This window comes from Ursus americanus, chromosome 27 (genome assembly GCF_024610735.1).
Source record: "Ursus americanus isolate L20-20 chromosome 27, mUrsAme1.1.p, whole genome shotgun sequence".
In the NCBI taxonomy this organism is placed as follows: domain Eukaryota; kingdom Metazoa; phylum Chordata; class Mammalia; order Carnivora; family Ursidae; genus Ursus; species Ursus americanus.
In genome coordinates, this window is record NC_142153.1 from 3,534,224 (window position 1) to 3,556,135 (window position 21,912).

The 21,912-nt window shown below is 38.3% G+C and overlaps 1 protein-coding gene across 7 annotated transcripts in view; it reads right to left on the reverse strand.

Moving 5' to 3' along the window:
* PSD3 (pleckstrin and Sec7 domain containing 3) overlaps positions 1-21,912 on the reverse strand; it is a 701,003-nt gene that overhangs the window by 57,735 nt on the left and 621,356 nt on the right. For all 7 annotated transcript variants that reach the window (XM_087856333.1, XM_087856334.1, XM_045779175.2 and 4 more), the window contains 2 exons: positions 13,746-13,903; positions 11,061-11,205 (listed from right to left, as the gene is read on the reverse strand). In XM_087856333.1, the coding sequence (XP_087712459.1) occupies positions 11,061-11,205; positions 13,746-13,903 (303 nt within the window). The remainder of the gene's footprint in view (positions 1-11,060; positions 11,206-13,745; positions 13,904-21,912) is intronic.

Here is a 21,912-nt window from a genome sequence, read left to right on the forward strand (position 1 = left end):
TATATAAAAAATGCTCATGTATCTAATACCCAGTTGAAGAAAAAAGATAAAAAGTGGAAACTCCCTGAATTTATTTACTCATTTCATTCTTTTTAAAAAAGATTTATTGATTTATTTTAATTAAAAAAAAGATTTTATTTATTTATTTGAGAGAGAGAGCATGAGAAGCACAAGCGGTGGGGGGTGGGGGGAGGAGAGGGGCAGAGGGAGAAGGAGAAACACTGAGCAGAGAGCCCAACATGGGGCTTGATCCCAGGACCCTGGGATCATGACCTCAGCCAAAGGCAGATGCTTAACTGACTAAGCCACCCAGGCGCCCCTTATTTCTTTTAGAGGGCGGGGGGAGAGGGAGAGAATCTCAAGCAGACTCCCTGCTAAGCACAGAGCCTGACTCATGTTTGATCTCACAACCCTGAGGTCATCACCTAAGCGAAAATCAAGAGTCTGCCCCTCAACTGACTGAGCTACCCAGGCGCCCTATCTAATTCTTTTTCTATGCTGCTCCTATACAGATATAAGGCTCCATAAAAATAGAGAGTATGTTCTACAGGTTTTTATACTTTCTGGTTTCCTTTTGTGACTTGTTTTCTCACTCAACATGTTTTTAAGATTTACTCACATACAATATGTTCTAGTTTCTTCCCTTTTAAGTATAGGACATTGAAGGACAATTTCACTGAAGGATGTTTAGGTTGTTTTCAGGTTTCTTTAGGCTATTATAAATGATGCTACATTGAGCATGCTGCCTAGTGAATATGGGCAAGAACTGTCCCACAGTGTAGTCACTAAGAGGTAGAATTTTGGGGTTTTAGAATATGCACCTTTAAGATGACATTAACCTGTTTTTAAAAGTGTTTCTAACAGTTTACATTTCCGTAGTCGGCTTAAAAATTCACATTGTTCTATATCTTTGCCATAATTTGATACTCACTGAAAACCAGTGTTATTCCAGATCTCACATTGTCTTCCACTCCTGCATTACTGTAGCACTTAAATGTCTATACTGCATGCTTATTACAAAATATACTCTGACTTATGTGTGAATTTTATGTCCTTTACTGATTACAAGCTCTTTAAAGGCAGAAAAGGGTCATTTTTTTTCCTTTTTCTCAAATCCTCCAGTGTGCACTACTGAGCAGAAAAAACAGTATATGGCATAGTTTTTGTATAGTACCTGATAACATTAACATATTCCTTAAGTTCTCATTAGCTGAGAGCTATTTTTATAATGCCCACATATCTAATATAGTACCTGGTATATAGGTTCTTCGGCAAACGGTAGCTGAATAAATGATTTAAAAAGAGGGGGTGGGGAAGTAAAAAGGGGAGGGCTCAGACTGATTTCTTGGTGCTGTTTTAAAGTAGATAGATGACTTAGAAGGTAATGACATTTCTAAGAATCTTCTGGGAAACTTCTAAGTCAAATTGCTAAATACTGCAGCCTTATCAACCCAAGCTATATGGAATTCAGAATAAAGAACATCTGCTTTAAGTCAGTTTGAACTATTATTGAAAGCACCATCAGAAAGATTTTATCATTTTATGTTTAAGAGACTTAAAGACTTTAAACAGTTTAGTGACCTTCTGCATAACTTCAACATGATTTGTTTATTGAGTACTCAATATATGTTAAATACAGATGTCTAAGAAATGAATACAAAATCTATCTATTCCGGAAAAGGGTAGTCAACCATTTAAGAGGATGCCAACAAGTGTGGACTTAATCTTCTTGGCAAAAGTGAGTCAATTAAGTTTAAGTGATAGTACATGAGTCATATTTTAGCCACAACTGTGAAGGATGGATTAGAGAAAAGCAAGACTGGAGGAAGAGAGATCCCAAGTGGTTATACAAAGTCTGTCAGAGTTTTTCAAAGTGTGTTGTGTGCAACCCAGATAAAATGATCCACTGGGACGAATTTTAAAAATCAGCACTGGGATATAATTCACATACCATACAATTTGCCCATTTAAAGTGTGTAATTCAGTAAGTTTTAGTATAGTCACAGGGTTGTCCAACTATCACTACAATTTAATTTTATGACATTTTAGTTTCCCTAAAAGAGATCCTTTTAGGATGGAATCCCACAATGTTTCTTTTTGTGACTGCCCTCCTTCACTTAGCGGAATGTTTGCAAGGGTCATCCACTCTGTAGGACGTACCAGTACTTCATTGTTTTTTACGACTGAATAATATTCCATTGTATGTAGATATCACATTTTGTTCATCTATTCATCAGCGGATGGACATTTCCACCCCTGGCTGCTATGAACATTTGTGTAAAAGATTTTGTGTGGGTTTATGTTTTCATTCTTCTGCTATCTAAGTAGGAGTAGATTTGCTGGGTCACATGTTAACTCTATGTTTAATCATTTGATTAACTACCAAGTTATTTTCCAAAGTAGCTGCATCATTCTATATTCCCACCAGCAACATATCAAAGTAATTTCTCCACATCTTCACCAACACATTATTTTCCTTGAGAGTTTTTTTTTTTAATTATAGCCACTCTCATGAGTATAAAGTGATATCTCCTGGTTTTGATTTATATTTTCCTAATGACTAATGATGTTCAGCATTTTTCCATCTTGTACTGATAACAGGACATGTATATTTTATAAAAATATATACATATGTTGGAGGATATCTGACCAAATATTTAGTATTAATAAGGTGAATGATCAAAAGAGTTAAGAGACCAGTGGTATAGGTGAAAGACGACAAAAGTCTGAATTAAGGAATGTAGGTAGGATATAAAAAATATTTAAGAAGCAGAAGTAACAGGATTTGTGGCTGAAAGTATAAAACGGAGTTGGGTGGGAAGGGTGTGGTTTTGGCCAGTGAGGGACACAATTACAAGAATGACTTCCTCCTCTGAAATCCCACTGCTCCTAATGCCGGCCGGTCGGAGGAGGTCATTGAGAGGACATAACCAGTGACGAAATGCAAGCTGGACCTGGGCAACTGGAGGGTCCTCACCTCCTCCCCGTCCATGAAACGTGCATTTTGCCTCCCTTTCCCAAGCCATAAGCTGCCCCAAGGACACAGCCTTGAAATAGTAATGTTTTCGAGACCATCTGAATGGTATACAAGATTGAGCTCAATTAAGGTCTATGAACTTTACGATTCTGGCAGGTGGGTGCAAAGATCTACTCATCTTGTGGCCACCCAAGACAGGTGTCTTAAGTAAGTTCCCTTTGCTTATTAAAACGGCCACCCACCAATCTGAAGTGGTCTTCTTTCTTCAGTCTCCCCTTGCCCTCTGTGTATAGGAGCCAGATTATGAACAACCCTGCCACACTCATCTGGTCCCGGGCCATTACTGCCCTGATAGTCAAACCACAGGAGAAAAAGAGGGGTGAGGGGGCGCTGGGGTAGCGCAGTCGTTAAGCGTCTGCCTTTGGCTCAGGGCAGGATCCTGGCATTCTGGGATCGAGTCCCACATCGGGCTCCTCTGCTGGGAGCCTGCTTCTTCCTCTCCCACTCCCCCTGCTTGTGTTCCCTCTCTCGCTGGCTGTCTCTCTGTCACATAAATAAATAAAATCTTAAAAAAAAAAAAAAAGAGGGGTGAGAAGCAAACAGAGGGCTTTCCTTTGTTTCAAATCAGTGTTTATCACAAGGCCCGGACTTCAACAATGATCAAAATACTCACTGGTAATTGATTCAAACGATTATTGATCATTGATTCAGAACTTTACAGGAGAATGGCGAAAATTCAAAGAAGAAAACAGGACTAGATATCAGGAAATGGTAACTCCATGAGGTACAAGTGAGACAGAGCATGGCCTAGACTCTGGTCCCCTAACCCTGACTGTGAAATACAGTGTTCCTTGCCTTTTCCATAAGGAGAAAAAAAAAAAAAAGATAAAACTCTGTACCTCTTGAGTAGCACATCTTGCAGGAATGCAAACGGAGGATGCTTACTGCAAGGACTGGTGAAGACCAGACCAAACCAGTTTGCACCAAGATGGACCGCAGTGCTGAACTTTCACAGACTTCTTCCCTCATAATAATACTAAAAATCCCACCCACGGTGGAGATTCCACGTTATTTAGACATGTGATATATGAAGAAGCATGAATTTTAAATGCGTAGGTGCTAATAAACCCCTGCCTCTACATGCCTACGCAGTACCCTTTTTCTGCCCAAGTTTCTTTTAAAACCTCTCCCTAACCTTGTCTCGGGGGAGTCAGCCTGAGAAGCTTTCCTTTGTGTTGGCTCCTGGGCGCTCAAGCATAAGCCCCAGGAAAGCCTGCCTGAAACGCCCATTTGGCCTCTTGTCAATTTCTATTGCTAAACTAGCCCAAGAGCCCAGTTCAGTTTCACACATTTCCAAAGATGTAGTGAAAGAGAGGGTAGGGATTGTAGGGATTACAGTGCACTCACTTTAAGTAGGATCTGTACTGCTTGCAGGCTGGACACCTGGTGTGTCTTAAAACATGTCATGTTCCTGGGACCCTGATCTGCACCTCATTAACCTGGGGTGGGGATGCTGGGACATGTGCACTTTCAACACGTCCCCAGATCATTCTTGTACACATTAAAGCCTGAAAATGACTACTTTGATGAGTAGAAAGGGAGGTCCTGAATAGATCCTGAAGAGGGCCAACCATGAAATCCTAAGTTTAGAGTACTGTACCAGAAGGAGAAACAAAACTTAAATTTTCAAACTAGTCTCTCTACCCCCAAAAGAAGAAGAAAAAACTGCTTTGGCAACACTGCCATGAAAACAACTAAAGAAGATGACTCCTACACAGCAGAGTTGTTAAGAACCACGCTGCACTGATAATAATCAATTTTAATAATGAAGACTAATTTGTTTTGGATAGAAGACAAGAATAAATTAAAGAAAAGCTTGCAAATGACAGGGTGATGATGAACAGTATGTGTTGAAGAGCACCAAACAATCTTTTAACTGAATGTTTGGTTTTTTCCCCAAACTATTAAGTTTTTTTCTAGTCGGGTACTCACATTGTTGTACATGTACTTTGTAAACTAAAATTATCCTAGTGGTTCTGGCATTTAGGGGAGTCATAGCCAGGCTGTGGGTGTATGGAGAAAGGAAAGATGGGTGTAATTCAGTGGTTCTCAATAGTAGGAGGTAGCAGTGGGGTGGGTTTTGACCCCACAGGATATTTGGCAATGTCTGGAGACATTTTTGGTTGTCACAACTAGGGGGATGATACTGGTAACTAGTGGGTAGAAGCTGGGGATATTGCTAAACATCCTTCAATTCAAAGGACAACCCCCACAACACAGAACTATCTAGGCTAAAATGGCAGTTGTGCTGAGGTTGGCAATGCCAGGGCTAAATGATGAGGACTAGTCTTCAAGGCACTGGAAAATTTGTGGGTGCATCTAGACATGTATTCCAGGATTCACTGAAGGTGCACTGTGACTCCTCCAAAGATATCCCCACAAGAGTATCTATGATGCGGAAGGTACACCAAATACTGCACACGCTGTGTGTGGACTAACTCTTCTCTCCCTCTTTCTAAGCTGTTCTTTATCACATGCTTGGTTTTTACATATTTATTTCTAAATTGTCCTATTACTTGCAAAGGCAAAACATCTTCTTCATTTTTAAGTAAACAAACAATGACCTGGACAAAAAATACAGGGCTAGAAAACATGCTAGAACAATCTCCTCATTTTCCAGTTGGAAAACTGAGGCCCACAAAGCCTTGGTGATTTATTTGTGGAGGAGGAAAACATTTTTTTTTTTTTTACAAGGACATCAAATTCCTGAAAGGACTTGGTCATCTTGTCTTATGTGACAAAGGAGCATGCTTCTTTTCGGTTTTCGCTTTATTTAAAATCCTAAATCCATCATTTTGATCACATTACATAAGCAGGTTTTTTTTTTTTTTGTATCTCTGTGGATTCATGTTCAAAATGAGGAAAAACATTAAAAATTTTATGCATTCTACTTTTAGTTCCAGTGTAAAACATTTGTTTAAAATAAGAGAGTTTGCCTTGAAAAAGGTGCTTGCTTGCCTAGTCTCGTGGTAAAAAAATACACAAATAGAGAAACACATTCATTTTCATGTGCCAGTGACTTACTAAAATATAGCCCAAACATAAATAGAACAGAAGTACATTTTCAAAGTAGAAAGCAAATAGAAGTGTAGATCCATAGTAAGGAAAGAACAAGTTAAAACTTTTAAGTTGCTCTATGCTTATTAATGCTCCTTTTAAACCTCAACTCACCTTTCTCCTGGATCTTTTATAAGAATAATGGTGAGAAAGACCAATCTATTGAAAAATACGTACTGGAAAATCCCTCATGAAATTAACAGAACAAAACCCAACTTCTGTAGGTATTTGTTGCCTCTAGTTAGTTGTTCAATTGTTTTCTCTTCTCGTACCTTATATAATGTGGTTTACTGTTTATTTCAAGTACCCAAAATTAAAGTGGGGGAATGCATTTGCTTTAAGAGGTCATAGTTTAGGTAGGTAGATGGAGAATTCTGCTAACATACTTTCTCTTAGAATAGTTCTCTTAGAATATTTGTTATCCTTGAAAATTAAATGCCATTCTGCCTTGCAAAGTGAGCTGGCCTGGTCCTTTCTATTCTTAACAGTTTTGTTTTGGTAGTCTACTACTACATAGTAATAGTAATGTTTACATGGGGAGTATGCAATTCATGTTAATAATAATTCTAAATTAACAAAACCAAAAGAATCTTTCATTAAACCATGTCTCCTCTCTTCTTACCACTAGCATATTTTTTATCTGGATTGTACGCATTCCCTTCCTTTGTTTCCTTACTACTTTCCAATACTTCCTCAAAGGACACTAATGTGGCTTCTCTTCCCATCACTCCGCAAACCGCTCTCAACAAGGGACCCAATGACCTCCTGCCACTTCATAGGAGATATTTTTTGTACTAATTTTACCTGACCTCTCTCCTCTTTCTCCACTTTCGTGGCACAACATTCTCCCTGCTTTTTCTTAACAACAGAAAAACTGCTTCTCAAGTATCCACTTTGGTCTCCTTCTGAGCACTGAGCATTGCAACATTTGGAAGTAGAAAGAGGAAAAGGACCCAGGAAAGAACCCTAGGAAGAAGCAACAGGATGAAAACCAGATGGTGAGGTCACAAAAGCCAAGTCAGACACCACAGTCCCCAGCTGCCAAAGCCTAGATGACAATCCTTATTCCTTTACTTCAATGGGCCACTAGGAACACTCATTCCACACTCTCAAGATATCTCAAATACTTCCACTTCCATCCATCTCTTCTACAAATAACTTTGTTACTTTTCCTCTCATTATTTCCCCTGCTTTTATTTTTATTTTATCTGTTTTAAAGATTTATTTATTTATTTATTTATTTATTTATTTATTTATTTGGGAGAGAGAGAGAGAACAAGCAGGGGGAACGGCAGGCAGAGGGAAAGGGAGAAGCAGGCTCCCTGCTGAGCAGGGAGCCCGATGTGGGGCTCAATACCAGGACCCTGGGATCATGACCTGAGCCCAAGGCAGATGCTTAACTGACTGAGTCACCCAGATGCTCTTATAATGCCTTCGAAATTAGGCTTTTTTTTTTTTTCATTATGTTAGTCACCATACAGTACATCATTAGTTTTTGATGTAGTGTTCCATGATTCATTGTTTGCGTATAAGACCCAGTGCTCCATGCAACACGTGCCCTCCTTAAAACCCATCACTGGGCTAGCCCATCCCCCATCCCCCTCCCCTCTAAAACCCTCACTTTGTTTTCCAGAGTCCACAGTCTCTCGTGGTTCATTTTCCCCTTCTGTTTACCTGCCCTTCATTTTTCCCTTCCTTCTCATACCAATCTCCCTGCTATTCCTTATGTTCTATAAATGAGTGAAACCATATGATAATTGTCTTTCTCTGCTTGACTAATTTCTCTTAGCATAATCTCTTCCAGTCTCATCCATGCCGATGCAAATGTTGGGTAATCACTCTTTTTGATGGCTGAGTAATATTCCATTGTATATATGGACCACATCTTCTTTATTCATTCGTCTGCTGAAGGGCATCTTGGCTCCTTCCACAGTTTGGTTATTGTGGACAATGCTGCTATGAACATTGGGGTCCATATGGCCCTTCTTTTCACTACATCTGTATCTTTGGGGTAAATACCCAGTAGTGCAATTGCTGAGTCACAGGGTAGCTCAATTTTTAACTTTTTAAGGGACCTCCACACTGTTTTCCAGAGTGGTTGTACCAGCTTGCATTCCCACCAACAGTGTAAGAGGGATCCCCTTTCTCCACATCCTCTCCAACATTTGTTGTTTCTTGCCTTGCCCATTTTTGCATTCTAACTGGTGTAAGGTGGTATCTTAATGTGGTTTTGATTTGAATTTCCCTAATGGGTAATGATGTTAAACATTTTTTCATGTGTCTGTTAGCCATTTGAATGTCTTCATTGGAAAAATGTCTGTTCATCTGCCCATTTTTTGATTATTTGTTTCTCACGTATTGAGTTTGAGAAGTTCTTTAGAGATCTTTTCCGGGCTTTTGCTCTCTGGTGGCTTTCCCTGGCAGCCTTCTGTGACTCTTCTGAGAGTCAGAGCAGCAGTGACCGTATCCAAACCTCTGTCTCAGAACAGAGAGATCTCAGTCTGCTCTACAATGAGCTCTTCAGGCCACTCTAACTCCCTTTCTGTTGGTGCTGCTGAAAACACGCAGCATCCGGGGTTGTGCACCCTATAGCAGTTCTCCCAGTCCTCGCTCCCAGGGCTGGCATGTCTCTGCCCTTTGTGCTTCTAACACCGCCATCCACCCCCGGTTTGCGTGTATGCTCCGGAGCTCGCAGTTTCAGTCTGGTTTGCGCAGGCACTCCGGAGCTCCTGGTTTCAGTCTGGTTTCCCCCTGGCTACCCGTCCTCGAATCGGGCCGCTCCCCAGTGCAGGTGGCTACTGCTTCCCGGCGCCCGAGTGCCACAGCTCCTTCCCGCTTCTGTTTATCTTCCGATATCTGTGTGCAGACTCTTGGCTCCCCGCTTCATATGTCGACACTCAGCGCCGGAGATGTTCGTTTGTAGAGATCCAGATGCATCTTCTTCTCAGGCTGATTTCGTGGGTGTTCAGGATGGTCTGGTAGATATCCAGCTCGACTCAGGGGACTGGCTGAAATAGGGTCCCCTACTCCTCTGCCATCTTTTTTCCCCTCCCAAAATTAGGCTTTCTGCTTCTAGTAGTTTCCTCCTCTAATACTTTCTTCCTGTTGTAACATAAATAATTTTTAAAGCACAAATTTGGTGCTTAAACTGTTATCATAAGGATGTTGGGGAACCAGTGAAGCATCCAGTCCTACACATGACATAAAAGACCTTTCAACATGGGGCCTTACTTACTTCTACAGAGGAATGTATCTCACCTTTTCTCAATATTTTTGCTCAAGTCACATTTGATAACTAATATGTGGTTCCCACATCTCAGTGCTTTCTACTCTGGGCCTTTCTGATCCTCTGTTGCATCATCTTCTCTTCCCACAACACATGTAACTGCTACTCCTCCTTTAAGTTTCATATGAGATACCATACCTTCCTCCTCCAGCTATAAGCCAGGCTAAATGTCTCCTCTTATACTCCATAGCACTCTGGACTCACCCTTCCTGTACTCTAATCAAACTGTAGTATACTCGCTTGTATGTTTTGTATCCAGAGATTATCTGGATTCCATTTGTCTTTTTGTCTCCGGAGCCTAAAATAGTCTCTCAGGTGTAACGGGCACATAATATGTTAATAATCCATGATGTCAGGTAGGTAGAGGAGTCAATTAATATCAACACCTGGTTGACTAGAGCCAGATGAAACTATTTCTATTATTGCACCAATAAGAGATTCAAAAGAACATCAAAGTAGCTTCCAAAATCCTTAACTAGTCAATGGCAATAGGGGCTCTGCAGACAGGTTTAAAATTGGCAAAATGGGCCTGCTTACAGTGTCCTTAGAACAGAGTTTTAAGGAGGAGCGGGACACAAAATATGTCTTTAGAAAGATCAATCTGACAATAGGAGAGAAGCTTAGGTGACTACATTTAATACCATTCTACTGTACATTGTCTTGATTACCTAGGAAAACCCACATGGTCCACTTCCATTTAGCTCCTCCCTAAGAGGTAGAGAAGTCTCTGCCCCATTGTAGTGTGGATAGTGGATTCCTGGGAATATTCTTATATACCCAGCATCAAATACAGCCTGGGATATGGGAAAAGTTCAATAAAATGAATGAATGAATGAATGAATGAATGAATGAAAAGCTTGTTTTCAAGCCAGGATGTCTAACACTAGCCAGTCATTAAAAAAAAAAATAGGTGCTGTTAGTACAAACAAAACCAAAAACCTAAGCCCACCAATTGCAACAACATGGATGGTCCTAAGAGGGTATAATGCTAAGTGAAATAAGTCATACAGAAAAAGACAAATACCATTAAATTCCACTTATATGTGGAATCTAAAGAACAAAACAAATGAATAAACATACAAATAAGCAAAAAACACAGACAGACCATAAATACAGAAAACAGACTAATGGTTCCCAGAGGGGAGGTGGGGTGGAGGATGGGCAAAATGGGTGAAGGAGAATAGGAGGAATAGGATTCCAGATATGGAATGAGTATGTCATGGGGATGAAAAGTACAGCATAGGGCACATAGTCAGTGGTAGTGTAATAGCGTGTATGGGGACAGATGACAGCTACACTTGGGGTGAGCACAGCACGACACAGAGATTTGTTGAATCACTATGCTGTACACCTGAAACTAACATTGTGTGTCAACTATACTTCAATTAAAAAAAAATAAAAACAAAGTAAACTAGTCCCATTTGACTTAGTAGTAAACTAATATAATTTTTGAAATGTATGCAAAGTATGTGTCCTACCAACCATGACTCAAGTGTGTCAGCTTCCAACAGGAAGTGTAAAACCCAGTACACCCATTCTGCCCCATTTATACAGCAGACCTTCCAAGGCAAGGTCTCACCCCTGCTGCCAAAATGTGGAGTATTAGTCCAATCAAATACTAGTAAGATTATTTTACAAAGTGCTTTTTCCCAAAGTCAAAGCACTATCAAAATGACTTACCTGAGACAATTTTGTTGTAGTAGCAGGCAAAAGTGGACGACTAAACTTTTTCTGAGAGCCAATGGCTGCTGGAAATGGTGGGGCAGAAAATACAGCTGCAACACAATTAATTTTGTTTATCCACCCTTGCATTTCTTCTGGACTCCTATGAGAAATAGATACATTTATATCAGTGTATTTCTCTATCTTAAATGCATCACACCTTGCCCATTTCTCATTACCAATTTAAAATGGCACATAAAATCATTTATTTATTTTTCTTGGTACAATTAATTCCTGACAAAATTTCAATGAGATTAACATTTTCAACAGCAATCACCATGGTAATAAGAGGCCCTGGGAACTCTGATCATTACAGTATAAAGCTGTGATTATCCCTCAAGGATACAGAAGGGGAAAAAAAAGCAAAATCACTTGATAATAAATATTAAGCCCCTACTTTGATACTAGGCTCAGTCATAAATTAATTAAAAAATTAACTCATCTCTTCCAATCATATAATTCAATTTTAAAATTCAACTGAGACTAACTGACAGAATTTAAAAAGAATGTAAAAAAGGGAACACCCACTTGGAAAGCAGCTTTGAGTTTCTTGAAAAGTTAACTATAAATTTATCATATAACACCCAGCAATTCTACTCCTAGGTATATATCCAAGAGAGATAAAAACATATAGGCACAAAAAGATTTGTATGTGAATGTAATAGCATTAGAGTCCAAAAGGAGAAACAATCCAAACGTATCAACCAGTGAATGAATAAAAAAAAAATGTGGTATACATCCATACGGTGGAATACTACTCAGCAATAAAGGCACGAAGTGCAGATATATGTTACAACATGGTGAACCCCCAAAACTTTATGGTAAGTGAAAAAAGCCAGACATATATCATTCTATGATTCCATGTATATGAAAAGTCCAGTAAAGGCAATACTACAGAGACAGCAAGGAGGTTAGTGGTCACGGAGGATCTCCTTGGGGTGATAGAAGTGTTCCAAAATTGGATTCTGGTGATGGTTGCACAATTCTGTAAATTTGCTAAAAATCATAAATCATTAAATTGTACACTTAACCCAGGTGAGATTAATCATACATAAGGTATATCCCAAAAGGGTGTTAAAAAATCTACCTGACAGGATGTGAAAATCATCTGATGTCATTAACATACTTTTAACTTGAGTGTCATATATTTGCAGAGACCAGCAGTGACAGCACTTAAGTATTTGTGAATTCATAAATGAATGGGAGAAATAGTCATGAGCCACGATAGTTGATCAATCATGTACATAATCAAGAAACAGAAGATGGACAAAATGTCAGTCCACATAAAATCATTTCCTTTACCTATTACTCTGAGAAACCACAGTAACCTGAGATCACACTAGAAATCAACTCTTCTTTGCACCCCATATGCTTCTCTAATCGATTTCTCTGGCTCTGTTAACTCAATTCACTGATTTCTGCATCAATTCTATTGATGAAGTTAGAGCTTCTGAGTTATCATATTTGGTATTTTAGTAAAGAACATGTTGGGGAATAGAATAACTTGGAAGGCTCCGATGACTACTAGCTGCAGTTATCCATCTGGCTATGAGTCCTCTGTGGTGTTAGAGCTGTCTCACTCCCACACTAAAAAAGTCCTGTGTAACTTGGATTGCCTTACAGCTTCCTCCTCACCCGGTGTCAGCAATTTCGAACCTCCTCAAATTCAACATTCATAAACCACCAGAGTACCTGTTGTTGTTATTTCTTTTTTTGATCTTACATTGCTACGATCAACGAGCATGCAGACACTTGTGTTCACTATCTCGATGTCAAATTTTAAGACCAGTGCCAACTGTAGTCAATTGGTGGTGTTGTGTTGAGAGTGATTCTGAAGTCAAGCCCAGGCTGTGAAAAGCATGCCATGAAGAATTAACACTGCCACAGCCACTGATTCTATGTGCGCTCCTATAAAAATTCCTGTTCTAGAGGCTCAGTTCTGAAAATCCAGCTTCTCATGTCGCAAATCCAGAATTTTCCATGTGAAGCGCTCCACTTCTAATCTGAAGGTTGCCATGGACCCCTTATTAAACTGGCAATCCATCCCATTTCCTTGCCCACAATATAATTTTATCTTTTTCTTCTAGTTTTATCACAGACTATTAGAGCTCAAAAGGAGAGAGAAGAGAGACAGAGGGAAAAAAAATGGAAATCTATACTTATCGAACAGTTTCTATATGCCAGGCACTGTATGAAGTACTTTATATACTTGATCTCATTTAATTCTCACAAGAACCTTGTGAGATAAATATTATCATCTGCACTAATGACAAGCTAGGGCTCAGAGAGGTTAAATTACGTGTGAGGACAAGCTAGGAAATGGTGATTTGAATCCAGGTCTATTTTACTTATTGTGTGATAAAACTTGTACACCACAACCCTTATGCTTTATTTATAAAAATATTAAGTTCTAGAGATGGTAAGTGGCTGACTAAAAGTCACAGGGTTACTTTGTAGCAAACAAAAAACTTGAATTCAGGGTTTCTATTTATGATTCTAGTTTTCTTTGTTGTCTCTCTGATGTGACCTGTTAATGACTTTGATTCCAACTCAAACGATTTCCCCTGAAGGCTCTGATTCTATTTCTTGGTATAAGGTGGTGCTATGCAAACTAAAAAACCAAACCAAACCAATGAAACATACTGGGCTTGAAAAAGCAAGACCCTCCAGTCGGCAGTTTTGAGTTTAAGCACATTTGGTTTCTTCTCGTAGTCTGTGGCCTTCGATGCCAGCGCGTGATGGACACTCACAGCGTTCTTCAAATCCTCTTCAGATAGGGCCTTTTCTGGCTTATATTCATCCTAGAGATGGACAGATGGATACAAAGAAAACTAAGACAAGATCATGTTCAGATTTCATCTTCTCTTTCTACAAGGAAAAAAACCCCCTAAAACTAAAAGAAAAGAAACTAGAAAAATCCACGAAGGTGCATGAAAAAAGTGACAGAGTGTAAAAACAACTGCTTCAGATCCCCATCAACAGAATTATACTGATGGTGAAAACCATGCCATTGTGGTCTTTGCTCTAAAGATACTCTATTTTCTTGCTACTTTCTTTTGAGTAAAATATTATCAAAAGAAAATGAACAGTAAAATAAAAGGATTCCTCTAGCTGTTCTTTGAAAGAAAAGAGGGAAATCAGTTTAATGTTCAGGAGAAGGCTTAGCTGTATTATAATAAATTGGGAAAATGGATAAAATTATATAAAACGGAGGGTGTCATGTATAGATGCAATTTTGTCTTTGGGCATGAATTACACACAATTTACAGAATTTATAAAGGTTTTCTGTATGGCTTCCCTCCAAAATAACAACAAAAAAGTCCCACAGGTATAATAATGAGAATTTACAGCAAATTTGATTACTATTACCCTATCATTATATTTAGTAGTTTCCCCAGGTCCATTAGAATAAAAAAGGACTTCAAAGAAAGCAATTAAATACAGTAGACATTACAAACTGTTTTAGGAGATGTTTGCTAGTGTGTAAGGTCCCCTCTTCCCCTTCCCATAATCTGTCAGACATGATACTAAATAAACTTGCATTTCTGTAAAGAAAACATACATAAACACACAGTCCTCTAACCTAATTAGTAAAAAAATCCTAAAAGGAAGACGTTATCTACTCTCTTATCACAGACTGGTTTTATAAACTTCCAAAAAAAACCTAATTACCCTTTCTCATACCTCCTACTTTCTTCCCCCATTCCCTCCACAAATCAAGCAATTCAAATGTACTATTGCTATTAATTCAAACAGTCAGAAATCAACAGAAATAAACTTTTGATCCTTAATGATCAGTGACAGTGTTGAGAGAAAAAGGCAAGAAAAACCTAAAATACACAGTAAATACCAATAGGAATATAAAGATTACCAAATTTATATTAAATGATGAAATTACTACTTTAAATTGCAATAAGTCTATTTTATTAAGCCTCAGAGATTAAGAACTGCTGTTGACAATGACAGTTATCCAGAGCGGTATGATGAATAAAGAAAGAAAATAAAAAGAAATCTTAAAATAAATACAATATATTTATACCCATCTGTTCTACAATTCCCATTAATGCATAAAGCTGTAATCTAGTTACATTTCGGGGTCTTATCTTTTCTAAATGAGATTTTTCTTAGTGATTAAGCGTTCCAAAGATTCACAAATCTCCTTGCAGGGAAAATGTCATTAGAGTAGGAGGTACCAACCAGAGGTAGAGCTCCCCTCCAACCTCATGATTATGCTACAGTAGAACCCTGCATAGCTGAACAGTCACTCATTTTAACCACTTACCTCCATATAGGAATCTGAAGCAGATAAATATTGAGGAGTGGAGATAAAAGATCAGGGTCAAAATTATCTTCAGAGAATTCATATGCTACCTCTATTTCCATACATACTGACTGCTAACACACTGGATATTGGAATTTGCACATGGATCAGCCTAGAAATTTCTGCATGTCATTTTTGATGTCTAAGTCTGTGATTTGGCCTTTTACCTTAATTCCTTCTCACTAGTTTCTTTTGATTAATTTTTTGTTTGTTTGAATTTAAGACGATTACTTAGTTCTTTTGCTTTTCCGATTTCTTCTTTAATTAAGAAAGAATTTAAGGCTAGAATTTTTCCTCTGAGTACAGGTTACACATAATTTGAAAATGAAAAGTATTTTTTCATTGTTCCCTACATAGTTTGCAGTTTTATTTTTTGATCTCTTCTTTGATCTTAGTCATGTCAAATAGTATGTTTCTTAAGTTTAAAGTACCTAAGGTTTTAGTTATTTATCATTATATATTTCTAATTTTATTGGCTTCTGACCAAAGATTTTATAGCACTCTGTAAAATCGATTTTATGTCTTCAAAATTTGTTAAGGTTTTCAGACTACATTTGATTTTTGTTAATGTTCCATGGACATACAGAAAAATATTATTCTCTGAGGGATGTGTGTTTTTATATTAATTGACTCAATCTATGTTCTTACATCATTTTTTCTACAAGTTCATCCTCTTGAGACAAACATACTGACCTCTTTCTTTCACTATATTGTATTTTAGGTTCTCCTTGCATTTCTAATAGTTTTTTTCACATTTTAGTTGCTATGTTGTTTGATGTATTTAGGCTTATGACTGTTATCTTCCTTAAATGATGTGCTATTTATATTTTAAAATGTTCTTTATCCAGTACTACATAAGACAGAAACTTAAAAGGCTCTCTCTCCCATAAAAATGTTCTAATTCTCTACTAATAGTCCACACATCAACACAATAAGATTTTAAAAATCATTTAACTTCCCTCCCGCTTTCTCATTAATCCTAAACTTTGCTGAAATACTTTATTATGTTGTTCTGTAATCTTATTAAAATTATCTGTATTATGTATTTTCTATTTCAAGAAACCTTACTTCACACTTACACTACACGTTCACTGAGTCTCTCATTCTTTTAGATTTAATTGCTCACTTACTAACTTCTATCTTGAGGTCCTTTTTCTCATCCCTTGGTTACTTTCTCTCCTTTCAAGTATTTTTTTCAGGTGAATGACATACTCTAGTTTTAATTTCCAAACACCTTTCATTTTCTGTGACAGGTATAGTACTCTTGGATGCAGTTTTCTTCTACTCAGTAATCTGTAGATGCTATTCTATTGTCTTCTACCTTCCAGTTTTACAAATGTCCAATGCTAGTCTGATTCTCTTTTTTTCCATATTACTGTATTTTCTGTTATGAATCTTATAGAGATTTCTTTTTATTCTCAGAATTTAGGAATTATTGCTAGGCTATGCCTTAATATTCTCATCTAACCAGACTGGAATGAAAAAATTCCCACCCTAATATGACTATTCACTCGAGAGGCTAACTGCTGATAGAAATAATCAACCCAGTTATACAGATGTGTGCCAGCACTGATTTATGGTCTTCAGCTATGGTTGCATTCAGTGCCAACTGACAATTCTTTCACACATCCATGAAAATTTTTTTGTTGCATTCTGCCAAATATTCCCCAGTCTCTTTAACACCCCTGACTCACCGCAACTGTGGTTAAGAGCACAGGTACGTGGAGTTAGAACTATCTAGGTTCAAATGACTAGTTCTAATATGATACTTAATGTTTTCATGACCTTAGGTTAATTAAACTTATTAAACTTTCTAAAATTGAGAAGCAGTGATAATACTTTCCTCATAGAACTGAGATGATGAAATTAAATGAGATACTGTTTCTTAAATTCAATGTTCACAGCTTATAGTAACCACTCAAATGCTAGCTGGTATAATTTCTAATAATAATTTCTTAGTAACATATAGCTTGACCTTGTATTTTATAAGGTCAAACTTGTAAATATAAAACTTTCTGCTTACATACCCTATAAATACAACACGTGGTGACCACTTTTGTTTTCTTTCTTCCTAAAACAGAAGATCCCTGCTCAAGGCTAATTCTCCATCAACCTTTCTTAAGAGCTTATTTCACTGATTATTATAATTCTTCTATATTTTTAATTATTCTCTATCTACTGGCTTCTTCCCCAAAGCCTATAAATACACTCCAAGTCTCTTACCTTTGTAAAATAATAGTCTCTTCTGAATATTGCTTTCTCCTCTGGCATCACTTCTTTTCCTTTGTATATGATGAGTTAGAAGTTCATATTAGCTGTTTTTATATATTGTCTTCCAGTTTACCTTTTAACCCATTGCAATCTGGAATTCATTTCTATGCCTCACTGAAACAGCCCTGGCAGAGGTCATGAATGAGCTCTTAATTGAAAAATTCAATAAATTATTGTCTGTTCTCAGCATATGGCACCCAAGGAAGTCAACAATATTTTTGAAATTCTTTCTTTGCTTCTATTAAAATACACTCCTGGTTTCTCTCCTACCTTGCTGAGCATTTCTTTGTTACCTCCTCTTTAGACTACCCTTCAGATGTTAGTTCTGCCATTGCCTTTCATCTTTTCTCATTCCCCAAATACCCTTTGGGATGATTACAACTGTTCTTGTCCGTTAAACTCCTACCTATATCATGATGTCTAACAAACTGCTATAGGTTGAATAAGAAACATGAGGCCAGGGGCGCCTGGGTGGCACAGTGGTTAAGCGTCTGCCTTCGGCTCAGGGCGTGATCCCAGCGTTATGGGATCGAGCCCCACATCAGGCTCCTCCGCTGGGAGCCTGCTTCTTCCTCTCCCACTCCCCCTGCTTGTGTTCCCTCTCTCGCTGGCTGTCTCTATCTCTGTCGAATAAATAAATAAAAAATCTTAAAAAAAAAAAAAAGAAACATGAGCCCAATTCATAGCTATTAATAATGAATGACTTAAGCTTTTGAACTTGGAGGAATATAAATATTCTTAGAACATATTCTATCTGCCAATATTTTCATTTAAAACCAAGCCTAAAGGATGACATTTTTAGACTGCTCTAAAAGTGCAAGGGATTTTAAAATGCGACATTTATTATAGCCTTAAGTAAAAGCAAACAATAGTTATCAAACTTGGGAGAATTGTTCCACTGTTGCTTTAGAGGACTCTATTCTACAGCAGTTTCCAAAACTAAGATACACTGCCAGTTTACCTTACATTGGAAGGAAAATACCGCACAGGACAGAAATGGTACGCAAGATCTATGTAGTTAGGATGGAACCGAAGTCTAGGAATATTAAGTCTAACAAGCCTGTTTTTCTAGTTGATAGTAATATCACTTTACCGTGAAAAAAATAAGGCAAAATAGGAGAGGATCAAGATAATGGAGTAGGAAGATCCCGAGCTCACCCCCTCCCATGGACACACCAAAAGCTACAACTACATATAGGACAACTACCTGTGAGAAAAAACTGAAGAATAGAAGAACAGATTATACACAACTAAGGATATAAAAAAAATCTACAAAGACTTGGGTAGGAGGGGCAGAGATGTCTAGTCAGGAACCATACCCACAGTTTAGTGATCCACAGAGAAAGGGATTTCAGAACCAATGAGGGCCCTCTCTGAGGAAGGAGGTTTCCAGGCCACACATTGGACTCCACGGCCCAGGGGATCTGCACCGGAAAGATAAGCACCCATAATGTCTGGCTTTGAAATCAGTGGGGCTTAGGTCTGGGGGCCTTAAGGGGCACACACACAACTCACTTGCTCTAAGTTCCAGCACAGAGGCAGCAGTTTCAAAAGTGCCTGGGTTAACAGAGAAGGAGATCCATCAACTAACTTTAGGGTATGTATCAGAGAGTGAGGGGTCTGTTAGAACGTTCTCTGGGGATGGAAGTGCTGGCAGGGACCATTTCTGACACTCTCCATCTACTGGGCTAGCACCATTCACCTAATGATAACATTTGCCTGTGGACTTACACAGCCAAACTGCCTACCAGTCCAGCATTCCTCCCAAGTGGCTCCTTGCCCCACAAAACATGGTGGTGGCCTCAGCTGGCATCAGTGACCCCAACCCAGGGAGCCATCCTTGCACACCAGGGCATCTACAACACACACAGCCATATCTCACAGCCAGCTGCATCAGAAACCTGTCCCACCTGTCCCATGCATCAGCACTCCTATAGCTGTCATAGCCAGGCCTCTCAGCTAGCTATGTTGGGGGCCAACCCAGCACATCAGAATGTCTGCTGCAGTCACAGCCAGAATGGTTGGCCAGATGGGTTGGGGGCCAACCCCACTCACCAGCATGCCCATAGCAGTTGTGGCCAAGCCTCACAGACAACTCTGTTGAGATAGTCCTGTAAACTAGTGAGTCCGTCAATCATGACCCAGCTATAAGAGGAGGGTTCACGTTGCTAACACAAGGGCTTGAATGACTAAAGTTTGCACTACTGGGTGCCACAGGACAACTTCTGTATAAAGCCACTCCTTCAAAACTGGGAGATATAACTGATTGACCTAACACACAGAAACAAACATAGAATGTTATGCAAAATGAAGAGACAAAGAAATACATTCCAAATGAAAGAACAAGACAAAATCCAAGAAGAACTAAATGAAACAGACATAAGCAATCTATCAGGTAAAGAGTTTAAAGTGATGGTCATAAAGAGGCTCACTGAAATCAGGAGAAGAATGGATAAATACAATAAGGACTTCAACAAAGATAGAAAATTAAAAAAAAGAATCACTGGAGCTAAGGGATACGATAACTAAAATGAAAAATACACTAAAGGGAATCAACAGCAGCTGATTAAATGAAGCAGAAGAATGAATCAGTGATCTGGGAGACAAGTAGTGGAAATCACCTAAATGTAATGGTAAAAAGAAAAAAGAATTTTAAAAAATGAGGATACTTAAAAGAACCCATGAAACGACATCAAATATACTAACATTCATATTAAAAGCATCCCAGAAGAAGAAGAGAAAAAGGAACAGAAACTCTATTTGAAGAAATAATGGGTGAAAACTTCCCTAACCTCCAGAAGGAAACAGACATCTAAGTCCAGGAAGCATGGAGAGCCTCAAACAAGATGAACCCAAAAAGGTCCATACGAAGACATATAATAAGCAATGTGTCAACAGTTAAAGAGAGAATCTTAAAAGTAGTAAGATAAAAACAACTAGTTATGTACAAGGGAACCTCCATACAATGACCAGCTGGTTTTTCAGGAGTAACTTCACAGTCCAGAAGGGAGGGGCACAATATATTCAAAGTACTGAAAGGAAAAAACCTACAACCGAGAATACTTCATCTGGCAAGGTTATCACTCAGAACTGGAGAGATAAGGAATTTCCCAGAAAAGCAAAAGCTAAAGGAGTTCATCAACATCAAATTGGTCTTACGAGAAATGTTAAAGGGACTTCTTTAACAGAAAAGAAAAGGCCATAACTAGAAAAATAAATATGAAATAAACAATCTTACTGCTAAAGGTAAACATATAGTAAAGGTTGTGGATCAAGTACTAATATGGCTGGTATGAAGGCTAAAAGACAAAAGCAGTAAAATAATCTAGACCTAAAACAATTAGTCAAGGTACATAACAAATAATATGTAAAATATGATGTCAAAAATATAAAATGTGGTTGTGGGATGGGGAGATGTAGTGCTTTTACACGGCACTGGAACTTCAGCCACTAGCAACTTAAAATAGTGTACCATATATGCTATGTATGAACCTCATGGTAACCACAAACCAAAAACCTGTAAACCTGTAATAGATACACAAAAGATAAAGAGAAAAGGATATAAATATAACACTGAAAAAATCAAAATCCAAACAGATGATGGCAAGAGAAAGGAACAGAGAAGAACTATAAAAACAACCAGAAAACAACCAATAAAATGACAATAAGTACTTATCTATCAATAATTACTTTAAATGCAAATGGATTAAATTCTCCAAAAAAGGACACAGGGTGGCCGAATGAATAAAAAACAAGATACCAATCTATCCATCCAGGAGGCCTGAGGGCAGGAAGAGGGCTGTGTCATTGTGTTGGTTGCCCTGAGGCAGGAGCTCAGTCCCCAGGCTTGGGCCCAGGGTTGGGCCCCACAGGGATTGTTTGGGACACCATTGGGGCTTGCAAGGTTCCCTCAGGGATGAAGTTATAAGGAAAAAAAAAAAAAACCAAGAAACACAGGCTAACAGCATGCTAGTAAACAACCAATGGGTCAAAGAAGAAAACGGAAAAAATACATTGAGGCAAATGAAAAAGAAAACAATAGTTTTCAACAATGGATTCAACAAAAGAGGTTGTAACAGGGAAGTTTACTGTGATACAGGTCCACCTCAAGAAACAAGAAAAATCTCCAATGAACAATTTTATACCTAAAGGAACTAGAAAAAGAACAGAGCCCAAATTTACAAAGGAAGGAAATAAAAAAGATCAGAGTGGAAATAA